General features: G+C 36.1%; 1 protein-coding gene across 1 annotated transcript in view; it reads left to right on the top strand.

The window, feature by feature from the left end:
* Window positions 1-18,994, top strand: part of htra1b (HtrA serine peptidase 1b) — a 50,093-nt gene extending 31,099 nt beyond the window's left edge. Inside the window, 7 exon segments of the mRNA XM_051915318.1 lie at window positions 11,199-11,393; window positions 12,917-12,949; window positions 13,291-13,405; window positions 13,510-13,567; window positions 13,763-13,787; window positions 13,789-13,859; window positions 17,404-18,994. Coding sequence (XP_051771278.1) covers window positions 11,199-11,393; window positions 12,917-12,949; window positions 13,291-13,405; window positions 13,510-13,567; window positions 13,763-13,787; window positions 13,789-13,859; window positions 17,404-17,572 — 666 coding nt within the window. The 3' untranslated portion in view covers window positions 17,573-18,994.
* The last annotated feature ends 1,211 nt before the right edge of the window (window positions 18,995-20,205 follow it).

Genomic DNA, 20,205 nt, shown 5'->3' with positions numbered 1-20,205 from the left:
TTCCCAGTAACCCCTTCCTTGAAAGATGGAACATCTTGAGGTTGTTGAACACACTGAGTCATAGGCTAAAGTTTCAGCTTTAAGACTCAAGAGACAAACAGAGTCAAATCTTCAGTTCAGATTGGACCTACATCAAGGTTGAGTTGTCTGAAATCAGGCCAGTCGTTTTGCCCTGTGGAAATGGTCTTGTAAAATCTGACTCATCAGTTGGGATAATTCTGTGGGTCTGGCGCGGGTAGTTCATTTTCTCTTCTCAGAGAGCATTCTAAATTCACATCAATGATCCACTTGTAAAGAGATTAGAGGGATTTAATGAAATAGTCGTCAAATCCGCTTCCACTCTAACAGACGACACAAGCTGATTAAATCGCCCTGTAGAACTATCAACGAACATTATGTTTTGTTAGCTGATTGATGGAAAATGAAACTAGAGGGAAGTATAAGACACCAGTACTTGCTTGCCATACTTTGCCAACCAGCTCAAATGTGTTGATTTCAAAACCTGCCCTGTTTATTTGTATTCCCTTTGAGCTTCTTCTAAAATAAGATAAACTATGGTTGTGTTTGGAATGGAATGCTACAGTACTGCTTACTGCATAATGTACATTAAAGGGTTAGTTCACGCAAAAATGAAAATTGTGTCATTTATTACTCACCCTCATGTTGTTCTACACCCATAAGACCTTCGTTCATCTTAGGAACAGAAATTAAGATATTTTTGATGAAATCCGAAGGCTCAGTGAGGCCTCTATTGCCAGCAAGTTAATTTACACTTTCAGTGCCCAGAAAGGTACTAAAAACATATTTAAAACAGTTCATGTGAGTACAGTGGTTCTACTTTAATATTATAAAGCGACGAGAATACTTTTTGTGCGCCAAAAAAACACAAAATAATGACTTTTCAACAATATCGAGTGATGGCCAATTTAAAAACACTGCTTCAAATCTTTTGTTTCGAATCAGCGGTTCGGATCGCATATCAAACTGCTGAAATCACGTGACTTTGGTGCTCCGAATCACTGATTTGAAACAAAGGATTCGAAGCAGTGATTTGAAATCGGCCATCATTTTTTTTTTTTTTTTTTTTTTTTTTTAAATATGTTTTTAGTACCCTTCTGGGCACTGAAAGTGTAAATTAACTTTCTGGCACACACTGAGCCATCGGATTTCATCAAAAATATCTTAATTTGTGTTCCGAAGATGAACGAAGGTCTTACGGGTGTAGAACGACATGAGGGTGAGTAATAAATGACATAATTTTCATTTTTGGGTGAACTAACCCTTTAAATATTATATACAGCTATATGCCACATTGCTACTATCTTGACATAAAAATCAGTATTTGCATTTTTAATCCAATTTGTGTACAAGTGCAATGTACCATCCCCATTGCACTATTACTCACAGTGTGCTTTTTATACTGCACATTTTGAAAAAGTATACTCACTTGCAGGAAACAGATGTGCAAAAATGAAAGGTAAATAAATAAGCAATGATAAATTCAATTCCTCCAAACAGAATTGTAGCTATTATTATGGGAGATAAGAAAAATAAAAATCTTTCATTTTTAGAATGGAAAAAAATGTTTTAGAATGATTTTTAGAGCGAAAAAAAATGTTCTAGAACATTTAATTTTATTGTCTATATTATATAATCCTATATAAATATAAAAAAATGAATAAAATACAATAAATGTAAAAAGTAAATGAATACTAAATTGGATGCTCTAAACATAATTGTAGCTATTATTATGAGAGTAAAGAATGAACATTAATTGTTTTTTCAAACAACATATCAATGTCAAACTATTTATATTCTGTTCATCAGTGAAACATTCCAAATCTAAGAATTTCACAAGGAGTCCTTGCTCATCATTTACTGTCACTCATCCACTCATGTTTGTACACCTGATCAGCTTTCACCAGTTTGCACAGTTCAGCACTTCAGTTAGTACAATCAGCACTAAATGTCATTGTCCTATGGTTTTTGAGTAATAGTCAGCAAGGGTAAAGTATTAGATTTCAGGCAGATTCAGAAATTCAACATGACCATTTAAGAGTAATGAGGAGGAAAAAACTCATCATTATGACCAATCAAATGATTTGAAGAATGCATTTTTTTTCCTGCATTGACCTATTTCATATTACAAGTTAAGAAGGTGTCAGAAGTATGAGCATTGTTACAAGATTATCGTCAGTTGGTGGCAAGTGATAAATTCAGGAGAAGGGGACAATTCCACAAATTTTCTTTCTGGCTCTTGTGTTTTGCACTCGTGCAATAAAGTTAAGAGCAAAGAATGAGTACAAATGATGCTTTATGCATGTCTTTACAATCCCATTCAAACAGGTGCAGTGTCAGAGAAACTAGAAAAGGGATGGTCTGTACATATAACGCATATTGTTTTACACACAAAAGCACATATAATTTGAAGACTAAATTTAGCAAAGCTAGATCTGGTGCAGGACGTAGCCTGCTGGCTTCAAGAGCGTGATTGTAGGTTGTCAGATGCAGTCAGAGGTTGTGGGAGTGAGTGAAGGAGTAGAACAGTAGCATGTTATCTTTAGCTAAGCATTGATTGTGCATCTGCAAACAAGACTGCCTGGAATGCTCAGCAGGCATTCTCCCATACTCCCTCCACTACCAAAAACTATGGGCTTGTTTTCTTTTTTCATATCTGTCCTCCTGTACCCTCTGTTAGGATTTCAGTTAACCCTTTAGGCCTTTTTTGTGGGCCTAGGCCCACCCAGACTGACAGCTTGCCCACCCTGTCAGATCCAGGGAAATACATAAAAAAAATTAATAATACAATTTTCTTAACGTTTAACAATTATTCAATAATTATTTAAAATGTTATTTGTTTTGGTTTGCTTTAGAATTCTGTCCTAATATTAATAAGGATCTGCTAATTCATCTCTTCAGTTACGTCACACCAGTAGTAATGTTATGTTCTTCTTCGCACCAATATCCAGATTCTATGGAAGCTTGTTTCTGCCACTAAATAAAAAAATAAAAAAGGTAATTGCGACTTTTTATCTCGCAATACTGACTTTTTTTCTCACAAATGTGAGTTATGAAGTCCAATTTTGAGGAAAAATTGCAAATTTATATCTCACAATTCTGACTATAACTCAAAATTCTGACTTTATAACTTGCAATTGTGAGTTTATATCTTGCAATTCTGACATTATAACTTTATATAGTCAAAGTAGTCAGAACTTTATACAGTCTCGCAATTGTGACTTTATAACTCACAATTGTGACTTTATAACTTGCAATTCTGACGTTATAACTTTATATAGTCAAAGTAGTCAGAACTTTATACAGTCTCGCAATTGTGAATTTATAACTCACAATTGTGACTTTATAACTCGAAATTTTGAGTTTATATCTTGCAATTCTGACGTTATAACTCGCAATTCTGACTTTATAACTTGCAATTATGAGTTTATATCTCGCAATTCTGACATTATAACTTTATATAGTCAAAGTAGTCAGAACTTTATACAGTCTCGCAATTGTGACTTTATAACTCAAAATTGTGAGTTTATAACTCACAATTCTGACTTTATAACTTGCAATTGTGAGTTTATATCTCGCAATTCTGACATTATAACTCGCAATTCTGACTTTGTAACTTGCAATTGTGAGTTTATATCACGCAATTCTGAGAAAAAAAAAATCAGAATTGTGAAATAAAAAGTCATTATTATAATTTTTTTTTTTTTTATTCAGTGGCAGAAACAAGCTTCCATAGTATTCCAACTAGCAGTGCCCTTTTTATGTTATTACAAAAATGGCTAAACTGCTATCTATGACAAATTTAAGAAAGAAACGCATCTAGACAAACTTGACACTTTTGTCTTTTGAAAGAGAATTAACATAATTACAATTACAACAATATTATCAACATCTTAAATTCAAAACCCAGCCGACTCTGACTTGTTTCCAGACATCAGCCATACAAGGTAAGCTATGGGTTGGTTTTTAGTCTTGCCCACCATGGCATGGTTATGCAATATTTGCATTTAATATTTGTGAGCAAGGGGTTTTCTGAAATGTGCTACATAAGCCACATTTACTGTTTTAGCAATGGCGGCCTCTCCCAATTCGAACATCACAAACACAGTGCGTACAGGGGCTTGAGAAAGCATGTCTCAACAGGTAGAAGTAGACTATATTAAAAGACAATAGACGAAAGGTCCAACATATGAGGAATACTTTTAGCTGTGTTGCTATGTGTCATGACTGAGTATGCAATTAAGTAGGCAACAGTCTGTCTAGAGCGAACATGAGCATCTTGCTCATAATAAATCCATTCAGAATATCTGCACCGGGAGCATTTTTTGACATGACGTGCCTCAACTATTTGAGTCACACTGGACACATCAAATGAAACTTTATAAACTGGAACATTTGTCTTTCTGAACGAGTGTATGATGATGTTGTACTGAAGTGTTCATTGTTGCGCGTTGCAAAGCCCAGTTTGCTTTGACATGTTTATGATCAATTTAATATTTATCTTACATACTTCACCTTTAATTCAGGGGCATTTATAGTGCCGCACAGGAACCAGTCCGTCAAATTTTATTTTCTTCCTAATTAAGCCGGTTGAAAAACATGGAGTGTGACAACTTATTCTGGCCCAGCCACACTTTTAGTGGCCCACCCATCATCCACGTTCTGCATCCGCCACTGATCCCAGGCTTGGTCCTTTCTTGTCTTCCACTGTCGTCACTCCTCCTTTTATACTTCCGGAGCTCCTCTGTGGGATTCGAGACTGTTATGTCACACAGGTGTCTCTCATTAGCTTCATTGCACTGGCTTCACTCTGCACCCACGGCTCTTGAGCCTGTCCTGCTCCACACCACAGTGAATTATAATTGGTCCACACTTTCAGTCAGTTTTTACTCATTTGTTGTTAATTAATATGTAATAACAGCCAAAAAACAAAAAAAATCTCATGGTTTATCATCCACCAGACCAGGGGTTCCCAAACTTTTTTGTCAGTTGAACCCATTAGGCATAAAAAAAAAAGATTTAATGTTAATATATCAATAATTTAATGACACGTGTGCATGGTTTCTGATGTCGGTTAATGTACTGTAAAACGTGGTGACCTGCAATTGTTACCTTTAAGAGCTATTTCTACCTGATTTAGCTCATAATATTTAGTTTTGCTGGTATAAATTAATGTACGTAGATTGATTCAGCAATATTAAAAAATATGTTTGACTTAAACCAGTTAACTTAGATGTTACAATTTTTTTTTTTACCTTTTTTGTGGTCACATGACATGCAAATAACTGTTTAATATGATCTAATCAATAATCTCTCTCTCTCTCTCTCTCTATGTATATGTATATATATATATATGGACTCAAACCTCTTTTTAGTATCTTAGTCCACATACATTCACTCTGGTGTTTTAGGAACCCACTCAAATTATGTATAATAATAATTTTATTATTTGTTTTTAATCAGAATTTCATAGGAAATAAGTAAAATACTTTATTTTGTATGGTTTAACTATCATAGTTTTTAATGTCACACACATAATTTATGACATTTTGCACTTTTTTAACCTGGCAAACCAACTTGTCAGTCTATGAGATTTTTTATGGGTCAAATTTTGATTACAGACATTTATTTATTTTAATTTTACATTCAATTCAATTACTTATTAGCCTTTCATTGACTGATGAACCCCCAGGGGTTTGCGAACCCCGTGTGGGAAACTCTGCACCAGACAAAAAACATAAATTAGTCTTAGAAAGTACCTAGCACCTCATTTCTAATATGATTTGTGCAATCATTCATGTCTGGAGCATGGTGTGGGATGAGTTACATAAAGAGTTTTAGTACTTAGGGTTAGGGCTTTGTTCAAAACACTAGGTACAGTTGAGCTCAAAAGTTTACATACCCCTTGCAGAATATGCAAAAATGTTAATCATTTTAACAAAATAAGAAGAATCATGAAAATTGCATGTTATTTTTATGTAGTACTGTCCTGAATAAGCTATTTCACATAACAGATGTTTACATAAAGTCCACAAGACAAAAAAAAAAAAAAACTGCTGAATTTATAAAAATTCAAAAGTTTACATATACCCTTGATTCTTAATACTGTGTGTCATTACCTAGATGATCCATGACTGTTTTTTGTTTTGTGATGGTTGTTCGTGAGTCCCTTGTTTGTCCTGAGCAGTTAAACTGAGCTCTGTTCTTCAGAAAAATCCTCCAGGTCCTGCAAATTCTTCAGTTTTTTCAAGGGTTCAAATATGCAGAAGATGCTGGAAAACTGAAGAATTTGCAGGACCTGGAGGATTTTTCTGAAGAACAGAGCACAGTTTAACTGCTCAGGGACTCACGTACAACCATCACAAAACAAAAAACAGTCATGGATCATCCAGGTAACCAATAAATTCAGCTATTATTTTGTCTTGTGGACTTATATTTAAACATCTGTTATGTGAAATAGCTTATTCAGGACAGTACTAAATGAAAAATAACATGCAATTTTCATGATCCTTCTTATTTTGTTAAAATTATTAACATTTTTGCATATTCTGCAAGTAAACTTTTGAGCTCAACTGTATAAGCAACAGTAATAGTAATGCTTGACTTAGCACACAGATAACATGTGTGCCAAATGTCATTCCAGCTTTTCTGAAATTCTCCCCTTAATAAGGATACCATCATTTCTATTCTAGCATCTGGAATTATCCTTAGGCTACAAGCTGACAGCTGTACATATCATAACAAACACATAAGTGCACACACAGACTGTGCACAGAATGATATGATTTTTTTTATTATTATTATTTTAAATACAGGCAATCATTCATTTGTATTCCTTTTTTTTATTATTTCAGATTACAAAAAAACTGAGTTTGTAGTCAGTTCTTTCAGCAGATATGTTTCCGTCCAGGCCCAGCTTGATGATATGAGCAGCCTTTTCACTTTCTCACTGAACTTTTATCATCATTTCCTCCTCTCTTCCTGTTGCCAGAAGGGGAATGGTGTTGAAATCTCAAGAGTAAAAATGGAGGCTCTAATCTGATTCAGAATGGTATCAACCATACAGCTGTGGCCACCGCAGGCATTGAGTGCACTTTGATTTATTTATTTATTTTTCCAAACAATCGAAAGTCTGGTGCATAACCAGGATTCCACACAAGTCCACACATAAAACTAATGAGCTATTGTTCAGCTGCAGTTATTTGCTTATTTCTAATATTTAATAAAAAAACACTGTTCACTGACAGAACCATGGGATAAGATTTTGGCTAGTTTGTTTCAGCAGTAGTCATGTATTATGATATAACAGCTGTTATAATATAACAACATAACAGCTGAATAAACAGAGCTGTGAAACTTTATCAAGGCTGTGTCTGAAACCTACAAAAATACAGACAGTATGTGGAGGTAGAAAGGCATCAAAGCGTCTGAATTAAATGTACAGTAAATGTATTCTTAGTTGCCTATAATATACCACAATACTGTGGATGTTTTTTGTTGGATAGTGGAAAAATAAATATTTATGTTTTAAAGTCATGCGCCCTCTAGCTGGCGTAATGACAGTGTTGTGTTACGTCTGTCGTCATGAAATGACGTATGACCGTCGTTACCAATCAAAATGCGTGTTCATTTAAATGCAATGTGTGGACTTTTTACACGGTCCCTTACTCACCATTTGTCCTATTTCCATTTAGCAAAACTCTTTTTTCTTTATTAACGACTACACCTACCCCAACCCTAAACCTACTCTACCCCTAAAGTGATTTAGTGCATATACACTTTATGAGCACATGCGTTCCCTGGGATCGAACCCACGATCTCATGATCACATGATTGCATGTTGTATATTGCAATGCTCTACCAATAGAGTACCTCAGGGATGACGTGTTTTTGTAGGCCAACCCGGAAGTTAGCGGCACACGGGTTCCCTCGATCGAAAACCTATGCTTTTTTCCCATAGACTTTTGGAAAATCGCAAAAAAATAAGCTCTATGTTTAACAAAGGGTTATGACACTTACACGTTTTGTCTATCAAGATAATCTTTACAAGTTAACACAATATGTATACATTTTGAAGCCTAAATAAAGTCGTCAGATATAAAAAGCTAACAGCAGGGTATAAACTGACTACAGCACACCATGGTCGCGGATCAACATCACCACCACCAAGCTTTCTCAAAATTTGTTTAAAAAAACAACTTTATTTAAAAACATGCTCGCTGATTATTATCTGCCCTGTGTATGAATACTTATCCACTTTTTCATGAGAAATGCTGTCCAAATGTCCTGTTTGTCATGATGACGTCTAAAGTCCCCGCCAAAGGAAGTAGTCCCTTTTAGCAACTTGTTAGCAACTGCCGTTTTTAAGACACTATAAAGGTTTAAAAAAATCACAAGTGGGTTTTAACTGGTGTGTTTTATGTCATAGATCAAAACGTGAAAATATTTAGAGGCTTTGTTAACCACAGACCTCGTTTCAGGCGATTTAGCAAAAACCCATTCAAAAAACCCATAGACTTTAGGGCGATGGAACCGGAAGTCCTAAAATGCTAACTCGCTTCCGGGTTTTGCCTACAAAAACACATCATCCCTGAGGTACTCTATTGAGCTACGCGAAACCCTGAAATATGACGTAGGGACAACGCATTAAAATGAAAGTGTCCTGTTGTCGATAGGGGCGTAACTTTAGTAAACGCTCCTATGGGTCGTATTTCAGGGAAGTGACAAATGACCTTTATGGTTGGAGGACATGTTGCATGGAATAGTTAAAAGAAGTAAATGGATTCATAAATGTCAATTTTTCTACCTACATTTCTACAAAACTACAAAAATGTACATACACACATACAATTCACTGCAGTTTCCAGCTGAAATTAACATTAGAGGCAGTAAAACTCCAACAACTTTTAGTTTTTTCATACAAATTAGGATTACAAGGACAGATTATCGGTTTATTTCATGTGGTTCCTTGCACAATACTATGTTATGACCTCAAATAGGCTTTAGTGTAGGTGGTACAATGTGTTAGTGTATTAACCTTTTCGTGCCACTCACTGGACGAACGGCCACAATATCTACAACAACCAATGTAATAAAACGTTGTTTGATTCATGTTCATCAGGAGTGCGTTTCCCATACAACAATGTAACTCACTGCTTAACGACCATAGTACGATGCATTTCAACTAACTAACTAACTAGTCACAACTGTTTCCCGAAATCGTAGTAACATGGTCGCAACTCTGTCACTTGAACCACACAGGATGAACAATATAGGCATTAATGACGTCATGTGCAGGTAGTGGAGTAATAACTTCTGTTAATTAATTGATTCATGATTTGCGATGTTGTTTGTTTGAGAATGTTTGAAGGAACTATGGTTTCGGGAAATACCAAATCTTTGAACTATGTTGGTAACGAGACCATAGTTGGCTAACAATGTTTTTGTAAAATGCCCCCTTGTTGCGGATAAAACTGAACATGCTTTTAGCACCACTCACTGACTGGACATTTGTCGCAAAATGTGCAAGTAGCAACTTAATATCATTTTGCAGAAATGTCGACACAGGCACATTTTTTTTCAACGAGCCTGGGTTAGTAGCGAGACAATAAGAGCCGCATTCAGCTGAAGCAGCCAATGTCATCAAAGACCTAAAACTGGAATTGTGTGCATAAAAAGACATGTAAATAATTAGAACTTAAGTAGGGAGGAATATGGAGGACACAACCTCATGTAAACATCAGAAAGCTGTGGTCTGCTTTAGTCTAAGCATCTGAGGTGTGTGGCTTCCTCATGTGGCTCTTTGAAGCCTTTCATTATCTGCAAGATCATCTGAACATTTCAAAGCACCATACAGGGCAAGACATCCCATCAAATTCAGTACGTAGAGATAAAGGAGCTGTTTAGCCACAATGTCAGGCTTCATGTTTAGTGTAAAACAGCTACTGACCAGAAGAACCCCATACCAGCTATTATAGTGATGAAAGCATTATGGGTGTGTTTTACTGCCTTAGGGTCAGCTCAGCTGGCCATATCAGAGAGCATTTGAGGAAAATGTAAGAGCATCCATCAAAAATCTGAATAATAAAAAGACTGTGTTAACCCAAACTCACAAGCAATAAGTAGGTAAAACAAGAAGCAATGAAGAATCAAATGAAAGCTTAAATATTAAAGTGCCCCAATTATGTTATTTTAAAAATTCCTTTACATTCCTACAACTGCAGTGCTGGGTTGTTTCAACCCATGTTTGGGTCAAATATGGACAAACCCAACCGTTGGGTTTAAAAATTTAACAGTTAGGTTTGTCCATATTTGACCAAAACATGGATTGAAACAACACACACACACACATACATACATACATACATACATACATATATATATATATATATATATATATATATATATATATACTCTAAAAAAAATGGTGCTATATAGTACTAAAAGTGGTTCTTTGGCTCGTAATCATAGGGGAACCACTTTAAGTGCTGTATAGCACCAAATCTTGGTGCTTCAGTGGTTCTTCACCGGTTCTTTGGGATGACTGAGGTGCTATATAGCACCGCTACAATATACAGAACCTGTTAAGCCCCTGTATGGTTCTTCAGCGGTTCTTCAGTGGTTCTTTGGGGTGGTTAAGGTGCTATATAGCACCACTACCATGCAAAGCACCCGTTAAGCCCCTTTAAAGGTTCTTTACGAGCCAAAGAACCACTGTTGGTGCTGTTTAACACCATTTTTGTTGAAGAAATAAAATGCGATATGGCACCTCTTATGGGTTCTACATAGCACCATTTGACAAAGGTATGGTAAAGATATGGTGCTATAGCACTATGATTACGAGCCAAGAACCACTTTTAGTGCTATATAGCACTTTTTTTAGAGTATATATTATATATATATATATATATATATATATATACTGTATATTATATAAATGATTATATTAATTAACGATTGCTAAAATATTTGAATGTTATTTAATTTTTTATAATTTTATTTATTTGAGCAAATACCTCAATAATAATATATTCAAGAACTTATTTTCATGGGGCATACTTGCTTTTTCAGAAAATCTATAGGCCTTATCATAATTCTGTCTATAACTTGAATTCAAGGATTGATTATAGCCCAGGACAATGGTGTCAAGGCCTCATGCTGTATTTTATTTCATATTGCAGATGAAACTTCCAGTGCTGTTGTTGGGCAGATCAGCTGATCTGAGACCAGGCGAGTTTGTGGTTGCTATTGGCAGTCCGTTTTCCCTTCAGAACACAGTGACCACAGGCATCGTCAGCACCACCCAGAGAGGCGGCAAAGAGCTGGGTCTGCGTAACTCTGACATGGACTACATTCAGACAGATGCCATCATAAATGTGAGCTCAAACACTACATCATAGACAAACACTACACCACAAACATTTTATCATATATTACATAAACGATCTTTGTTGGCCAAGTGGGTCAATGACATGCTTAGTTTTGTCTGTACCTATTAATAAAAAAAATACATTTTAATTAGACAATGACTTGAACACTGCTGCATGCTGACAGGCATGTCTGTATATCTATTGGCAGTAGCAAAATCTACTTGCTTTGCAGCAACAGCATGCGTACCATATCTAGTCTGCCAAAATCAAATACATTAACATTGCCATATTCATTAGCATGCCAAAACTACTTTGAGAGTTGTCATGATTGAAATATCTACTAGCTCAGTCATATAACTCTAGATGGCGCAGATAGGTCCTTTAAATTCAATCTGCAAGCAATCACTCCATTTGGCACAAGCTGATTGGCCTCTGCTTATTCTGCAGCCAATGAGATTGCTTGCTCAACATTTCTATAGTCTGTTTCAGTGTACACTGTAGGCTAGTCCTGTAGTGTCCTATCAGAGTTCCTCTGAAACCCTCCACCTCCCCTAGCTCCACCTGCTTAGATCTGCTACGAGATTTATGTATGTTGTGACAGAACAGCTGCATCCCCTTTATCAGCGCCACGCCCCCCCCCAACATCCCCCCCATCACCAAAATCACACTATGAAAAAAAAAACATACAATCATGTACAAATAATTAACTTTTAATATCAATATTTTTCACATATTACAAAGAATAAATATCTGAATTTATGATTTATAAAAATGTTTAACTACTATTTTTAAACTTTACTTTTACAACTTTTTTTTACTTCTACAATAATCTGTGAAGTGTTCCCTTTAAAAAGATACCGAACTTAAATCTGTGCTCTGAAGTATTTAAGATTTTTAACAATTTAAGTTGGAAAAGTCATTTTCATATCTATGCTCAAAAAGTGGGATAGACAATTAACAGGTAAAACAACTTTATATTTTCACAAACTTTGAAAAATAAAAAGTTGTTAAAGGGATAGTTCATCCAAAAATGAAAATTTGATGTTTATCTGCTTATCCCCAGGGCATCCAAGATGTAGGTGACTTTGTTTCTTCAGTAGAACACAAATGTTGATTTTTAACTCCAACCGTTGCGGTCTGTCAGTCATATAATGCTTGTCAATGGGAACTCCATCTATAAGAGTCAAAAAAACATGCACAGACAAATCCAAATTAAACCCTGCGGCTCATGACGACACATTGATGTCCTAAGACACGAAACGATCGGTTTGTGCGAGAAACCGAACAGTATTTATATCATTTTTTACCTCTAAAACACCACTATGTCCAACTGCCTTGCGCATCCGGTTAGTGAGGTCTGAACGCGCTCTGACAATGGAAGTGATGTCTCGCACTCATTGAAGTATAAGCGCGAGACATCACTTCCGTCACCAGAACACGCGTTCAGAGCTCACCAACCGGCTCTTCACTATATAGAGTAAAAAATAATCATACACTTTTCTTAAACCCAAACTCTTTCTGTGTTTCAGTATGGTAATTCAGGAGGGCCCCTGGTGAACCTGGTAAGATTTTTACTTTGTTATTATGTCCTCCTCATATGTAAATAATGAATCCAGCTTGAGTCTTACGTGATAGCGAATTAACAGGAATGGCAGAATGCAGCCAGGACCAAGTTTACACAGTCAATGTTTATAGCATGTCTTTATGAGCCTGGAAACATATGTTGTTGGCAGAAAGACTGTGTTGAGTCAGCCGTGACCATAAACACATGCGTGCATTCAGTATGATCAATGTCGGAAGCATCACATTGTGACAGGAAGACATCTGGGCATGCAGATGTGCGGTGTGTTTGTGTGAGTTCACATTTACATTTGTGTCTTCATTCTTGTGTCTGTTGCTGTAGGATGGTGAAGTGATAGGAATCAACACGCTGAAGGTGACAGCAGGAATATCCTTCGCCATTCCTTCTGACAAGATCCGACAGTTCTTGGCTGAGTCTCATGACAGACAGGCTAAAGGTCAGGAGCAAAATAATGGACTAAAATGTGATAAATTTTAAATTATTTTAAATGTGATTCAGATTTATAGTACCAATAAGTAAATATCTCATATTTGTTTTCAGGAAAAACAGCCACAAAAAAGAAGTATATCGGTGTGAGAATGATGACATTAACCCCAACGTGAGTCACAAATGCAGTGCATGTGCTTTCTGAATATTGTTGTGTGTTTCTAGAGGAACATTTAAATCATATGAATCAGCCATCTAAATTAATCATTTTACATTGTATTATCCATTATACATACACATAGCAAAAGCTGGATTCCAGCAAACATGACATTTATGTCTGTATTACCTATGAATCTGTCACTCATAGACTTGCTAAGGAGCTAAAGGAGAGGACAGAATGATTTCCCAGATGTCACCTCTGGAGCATACGTCATTGAAGTTATCCCGAAAACACCAGCTGAAGTGTAAGTATCCCATCGCACTAGTTAGCCACATGAAAGAATGAAGTCAGGTGATTGGAGGGATTTGATCAATTTTACAATTAGTAACAATTTTTTAATTAATGTGCACAGTCAAACCTATGAATTAAAAATAAAAAAGGTAATTGCAATGTTTTATCACACGATTCTGACTGTTTTTCTCAGAACTGCGATTCTGAAAAATGTCGAAATTGCGAGAAAAATTTGTAAGCTGACTTTTTTTTTTTCTCAAAATTGCACATTTATATTTCTATTCTGAGGAAAAAAGTATGAGATATAACTCACAATTGTGAGGGGAAAAAAGAATTGCTTGTTTATATCTGACAATTCTGAGAAAAACAGTCAAAATTGTGAGAAATAAACTCGCAATTCTGCCTTTTTTTCTCAGAATTGTGAGTTTATATCCCGCAATTTTGACTTTTTTTTCCTTCATAATTGTTATTCCATGGGGGAAACAAGCTTCCATACAAATCAGATCACAATAAGAGATTTTGGCCATTTTATGATGTCCAATAGTTTCATATTTAAATACATATTACTGAGTTATAGTTATATAAGCCCAATACTAGTTTTGGGCTTTCTAAAATGTGCAAAATGTGTACCCAATGTCATAATCATACTGAGGCAGCAGTCTTTTCTCTTTTTTTATTTGCCTTAGACAAAGTTTTTGTAACTAAAATTAACTTTTGGGATTTCACTGTGTGGGCGAACATTCACTCACAAGTAGCCATATGATTCCACACAATTTTAGCATAAATGAGATGATGTGAACAATGCATAAGTGGCCACTTCCTGTCATTGTGGGTAGCCCGTTTAGAGCAAAATGAGTTGAATGCTTCAGTATTTGGGATTTTTCCTGTAAATTCACATATACCGTATCTCACAAAAGTGATTACACCCCTCACATTTCAGTAACTATTTTAGTATATCTTCTCAAGGGACAATACTAATGAAATGAAACTTGGATATATTTTAGTAGTCAGTGTGCTGCTACTTTACTTTTCTCTGAAAATAACTTAACATACAGCCATTATTGTCAAAATAGCTGGCAACAAAAGTGAGTACACCCTAAGTGATAACAGCTCTACATTTTTTAACCATGCAAAGCCACGTCCTATTCATCATGTTCATGTTTTTGTCTGCTTGATAGGACAATACAAATTTGCTTATCTTGTATTAGAGCTGTTAAAATTTGGTGCTTTGAGTACAATTCTCTCATACTGACCACTGAATGTTCAACAAGGCACCTCATGGCAAAGAACTCTCTGAGGATTTGAGAATTAAGACTTGTTTACACTGCACGCGTCTGCGGCGCGTTACGGCTGCGACGCGGCTACCGGAGCTGATCCGCGGTCACTCAAGTCAATGCTTGTGTTTACACCAGCCGCACGGCGGCGCGTTTCAGAAGCGTCCCAGAACCGGCTCGCCGCGCCACTTCGCTAAACATAGGCGCCTCACCTATTTTTGACGGACGCCGCGTCCAAGACGCGCAGCTCAAACACAAAATAAAGTCAAAATAATCACTGTGTGTAAACTCCCGCTCATATTTCACATCACTAGGAAGCCAGAAACTGATGACAAGAGATTCGAAGTTGAAAAACTTGAAAATTTTTTGTTCTTGTCATCCATAACTGGACTTTTAAGTGTATTAACTTCATCTGTAGGCTACAGCAAAATAAAGTATGGCATAGCAATAAACACAATTAAACCGGACAAAATATAACCATTTAGCCATTAAAAACACGAAAAAATCAAGGAAAAAAACATTAGACAGGCAAATCTCGTGGTCTCGCGAATCCAGCCGCTTCGCTTCTGAAATGCTTCTGGTGTGAGTTGACACCGTGTAGAGGACGGAACAAAACCTTGCCGGAGCCATAACGCGCCGCAGATGCGTGCAGTGTAAACAAGGCTTTAGAATTGTTGCTATCCACAAAGTTGGCCAAGGCTATAAGAAGATCGGTAACACCCTGAAACTGAGTTACAGCACAGTGGCCAGGGTCATAGAGAGAGGTTTTCCAAGACGGGTTCCAACAGGCCTCGCAAGGGTCGATCAAGGAAGTTGAATCTGGAAAAAAACTGGAAAACCCCAAACACACCGCCAAGATGATAACTTCCTTGCTGAGGAAGCTGATGGTGAAGGTGATGGAGTGGCCAAGTATGTCTCCAGACCTGAACCCTATTGAGCACCTGTGGGGCATCCTCAAGTGGAAGGTGGAGAAGCGGCATGTGTCTAACATCCAGCAGCTCCTTGATGTCATTATGAAGAAGTGGAAGAGGATCCCAGCAACAACCTGTGCAGCTCTGGTGAATTCTGGTGACACTTTGGACACAGTTTTGACATTTTCACTTAGGGTGTACTCACTTTTGTTGCCAGTTATTTAGACAATAATGGCAATATATAGAGTTATTTTTAGAGGACAGTAAATCTGTACTACTATACAAGCAGCACATTGACTACTCTAAAGTATATACAATTTTCATTTCTACAGTATTGTCGCTTGAGAAGATATACTAAAATGGTTGCTGAAATGTGAGGGGTGTACTTACTTTTGTGAGATACTGTAGTTAAGATTTTTGTCTAGAGAATTTACAGAAGATTTTGTAAATTAGAGCATGATCAGTTAAATGTGACAGTATATCAAATTCGACAAGAGCCATTTCAGAGTGTAAATGGCCCTTTCTCAGGAAATGGTGCATTTTGGATTTTTTTTTAAAAGACAAACTAAAAAATACCACTAAATTACTGCAGAACTTTCAAGAAATCATATTTTCACAACAAGTACTAAGGCAATAACAACCAAACACATTTGCATACCCTTCAAAATTCAGATTAATACTCAATGTACATATTATTTGAATAGATAACTGAATAGTTTTTGATAATTAAATGAATTTGTAACTCATGACATTTCTTTTTCAAACATGTTTACTGTATGTCAAACCTGTTAAAGGATTAGTTCACTTTCAGATGAAAATTACCCCAAGCTTTACTCACCCTCAAGCCATCCTATGTGTATATGACTTCTGATGAACACAGTCGGAGTTATATTAATAAATATCCCGATGCATGTGATAAAAATGTGAACACAATGAAATACTGATATGAGAAACTTTTGTTTAAAAAATATATTTCCATTAATTATTATGTCAGAAAGATCAAACCATTTTTAGATGAGAAATGTCAAAACAGAAAGTGAGGGGATGACAGATTGTAAAATGCTAAAAACATTAAGGATAGAAAAAAAAAAAAATCTACACAGTGAACGCATGATATTTAGGTAAAAACTTATCAGTAGTAAACACTAGTTCCTGAGAGTGAGCCAAATATATTCTGAAAGAGGAGAAATTTGTTTCTCGCTAAACAATCAAGCTAGACATAATGACACCACCTCCTTTAAACAATGATGTAACAAAACCCAATACTGTTTTGTAATGGGAATCCAATAATGTGAAACCGGTGTCAGAACAATTAGGATAGTTTTACCTTAAAATTAGGTCAGTTTTAACCTCTTCCTGTTTTGTTTTCTAGTGGGGGTCTGAAGGAAAGTGATGTCATAATCAGCATTAACGGGCAGAGGATCACGTCAGCCAGTGACGTCAGCACGGCCATCAAGAGAGACGAGAGTCTGAGAGCGGTGGTACGACGCGGCAATGAAGACATCATCCTCACAATCGTTCCAGAGGAGATTGACCCTTGACCTCCCTCATGCTCGCCCATGAGCTGGTTCTCAGACTTTTACTGAGTGTGTGTCTGGAGCCACACTCTTTCTAGAAATCATAGTGAACACTTTCAAACCCCACCAATCATCCAATCTTGTTCTCAGCTTAGACCAGGAAATGTCCTTTCTCACTTTTTCCCATATATGAAGTCATTTTCTGTTTATTCATCAATATACAATGATAGAATGAGCCTTTTGTAGATAGATTTGAAAATTTAGTGCTGGGTAGTTCACTGACAATCTGAAATGTATATAATTTCTCTGTTCCAAAACCTAGTAAGCTGCCAGATTTTGTGCTGAGCAGGATGATTCCATTCAATATGGCTGATGAATCAAGTAAATGTCAATTATAAATAACCTTGTTTTATTCATTACTGAAAAGTACCTACTAAAATAATTCAGTGTAATTAAAAATAACTGTTTTACCCAATATTTGCTTGTGGAATGTATTTTTATGCTTAGCCTAATGGCACACATACATTATGGAGACGTCTTTTTTATGTGTGCATTTTCATCTGGTTTAATCTGCAATGCGTATCTAAAACGCTTCCTGTCAGATGTTAAAGGGATAGTTCACCCAAAAATGAAAGAAAGCATCTTTAAAATCGTCATGAAATGGTTGAGATGGTATTTTCTTCCATATTGTGGTGTATATCCAAGTCAAATGGCTTCTCGAACAAGAAAATGTAGGTTGGGACTTGATTTTGTCCACTGAGAATTGATTGGATTGTTGGATTGATGGTTTGCTATTGCTGTGATCTCGTGATTGACAAGTTGTCCCATGCTCGCACTGAAAAACACGTCATCAGAAGAGAAGAGATGACGCTGCAAGTGGGAGGGGAAGTTATTTTGATTAAATATTACAAGGGCACATGAATTTAAATAATAATAATAATAAAGACATCTTGGAGATGTGTGTGTGCTATCTGGGTAGAGTATTATGCTGTTAGCTTAGCAATATGCTAACAGCTAACTACTGAAATCAGTTGTGAGCCTCCCATGAGGAGCACTTGTATTGCGTGCAGAGTTGCTGCCTATATGTGTTCTGATTCGGAGGTTACATGGCAGTTATAATACTACCTTAGAAGGCAGCTGCCTACAGTATATAGTAAGTTATGCCTATATAGAAGAGGCAGCTCACTAGGTTTTGGAACAGACATTGTATTTCGTCCTTATGTATACATCAGCAAGGCATCATGAAATTTTGTTGTCTGTATTCAGCTTTCTTCATTTTTATATTTACACTAAACTCTCACACTTGACAATATTTGAAAAAGAATTGTGGGCCATTAGAGGATGACTATTATCTTTGAATACCTTCTCTTCTTTAAATGTTCATGTGTCTGTGTTTGTCAGACGGCAATTTCAGAAACGAAATTAAAGAAGGTTAATGTTTTTAAACCGTTTTAGTATCGCAGTGTTTCACTTCACAGTCGTCAACAACTAATGCATTTTAAGGTCGATGTGGAGTGATTCAATTCTAGATTGAACTGGCCCCTTGGCAAGAAACAATCTAGCAGGGAATATGGAGGCAGTGAGTGCCCAGATTTGCTCTATTAAACATTCTCAATAGTTTAATAGAGGTTTTAATAGAGGTTCTGCTGTGTGGATCTGGTCTCTTCAGGTCTTATCCATTCTTTACCTATTTGTCATTCCTGTACCAAAATGAATTTCAGTACATATTATATTCTGTCATGATTGGACGTCATGCTTGATGCATACAAAGCATTAATGATTCAAAAAGTTTCATAAATCAATTGCCCATTCTTCATAGTCTGCCTCTCCTGAAACAGTGTGGGCAGTGAGGGACTCATAAAACTCTGTGAATTTGATTATTATTGCCCTTTAAGAAATATTATTCAAAATCACTCCAAATCGCTGAGCTCATCGCTGGAGTTCCTCTAGTACATATGGGTTCCATTTATCACAAATAACCCCAGAACTCACTTAACATGATTTTGCCCAGCAAGTCCTCTTCCTGGATCAATTAATCAATCAGGTTTTGCGTTTATGGTTAGGGCTGGAAACAGGAGCATATTCCACTTATTCACTATTATTTCCTTTCGATTTTAGGGGTTATGGTTAGGTTTTGGCACTATAAACTTCAGTGGGAGCTGAGCAAGGCTTTGGAATATGTAATGATATTTAAATCTGCATAAATAATCAATTTCATGATCAATTTCTGTCTGTTTTCCACAAACTTCTTAGCCACTTTCTGGAGCTATTACCTAACCTAGGGCTCTTACTTGTACCCACATACAGAAAAAAACTACCCCAATGGTTTGACTCATCAAACAACAATACATATATTTTCACTGTATTTCCTCATCTGTTTATTACCCTATATATATACTATAATATATATATTGTCCTATATATATATATATATATATTTTTTTTTTTTTTTTTTTTTTTTTTTGCAGTATGACGAATATTGTTTGACCAACAAAGGATGTAGGCCCAGAAACGTTACACTTATCCATGCTTTGCCTCATACTCAAGGTTTATGATGGAACTTTGTTCATATGTGTTAAAAACACATCGAATCTGGAAAATAAAAAAACAATCCATTAATATGATAGCCTACATAGAAAGCTGTATAACATTTTCTG

The sequence above is a fragment of the Ctenopharyngodon idella genome, chromosome 12 (assembly GCF_019924925.1).
Source record: "Ctenopharyngodon idella isolate HZGC_01 chromosome 12, HZGC01, whole genome shotgun sequence".
Taxonomy (NCBI): Eukaryota; Metazoa; Chordata; class Actinopteri; order Cypriniformes; family Xenocyprididae; genus Ctenopharyngodon; species Ctenopharyngodon idella.
The sequence above is the reverse complement of the archived record's forward strand: the minus strand, read 5'-3'. Positions and strand labels throughout refer to the sequence as shown.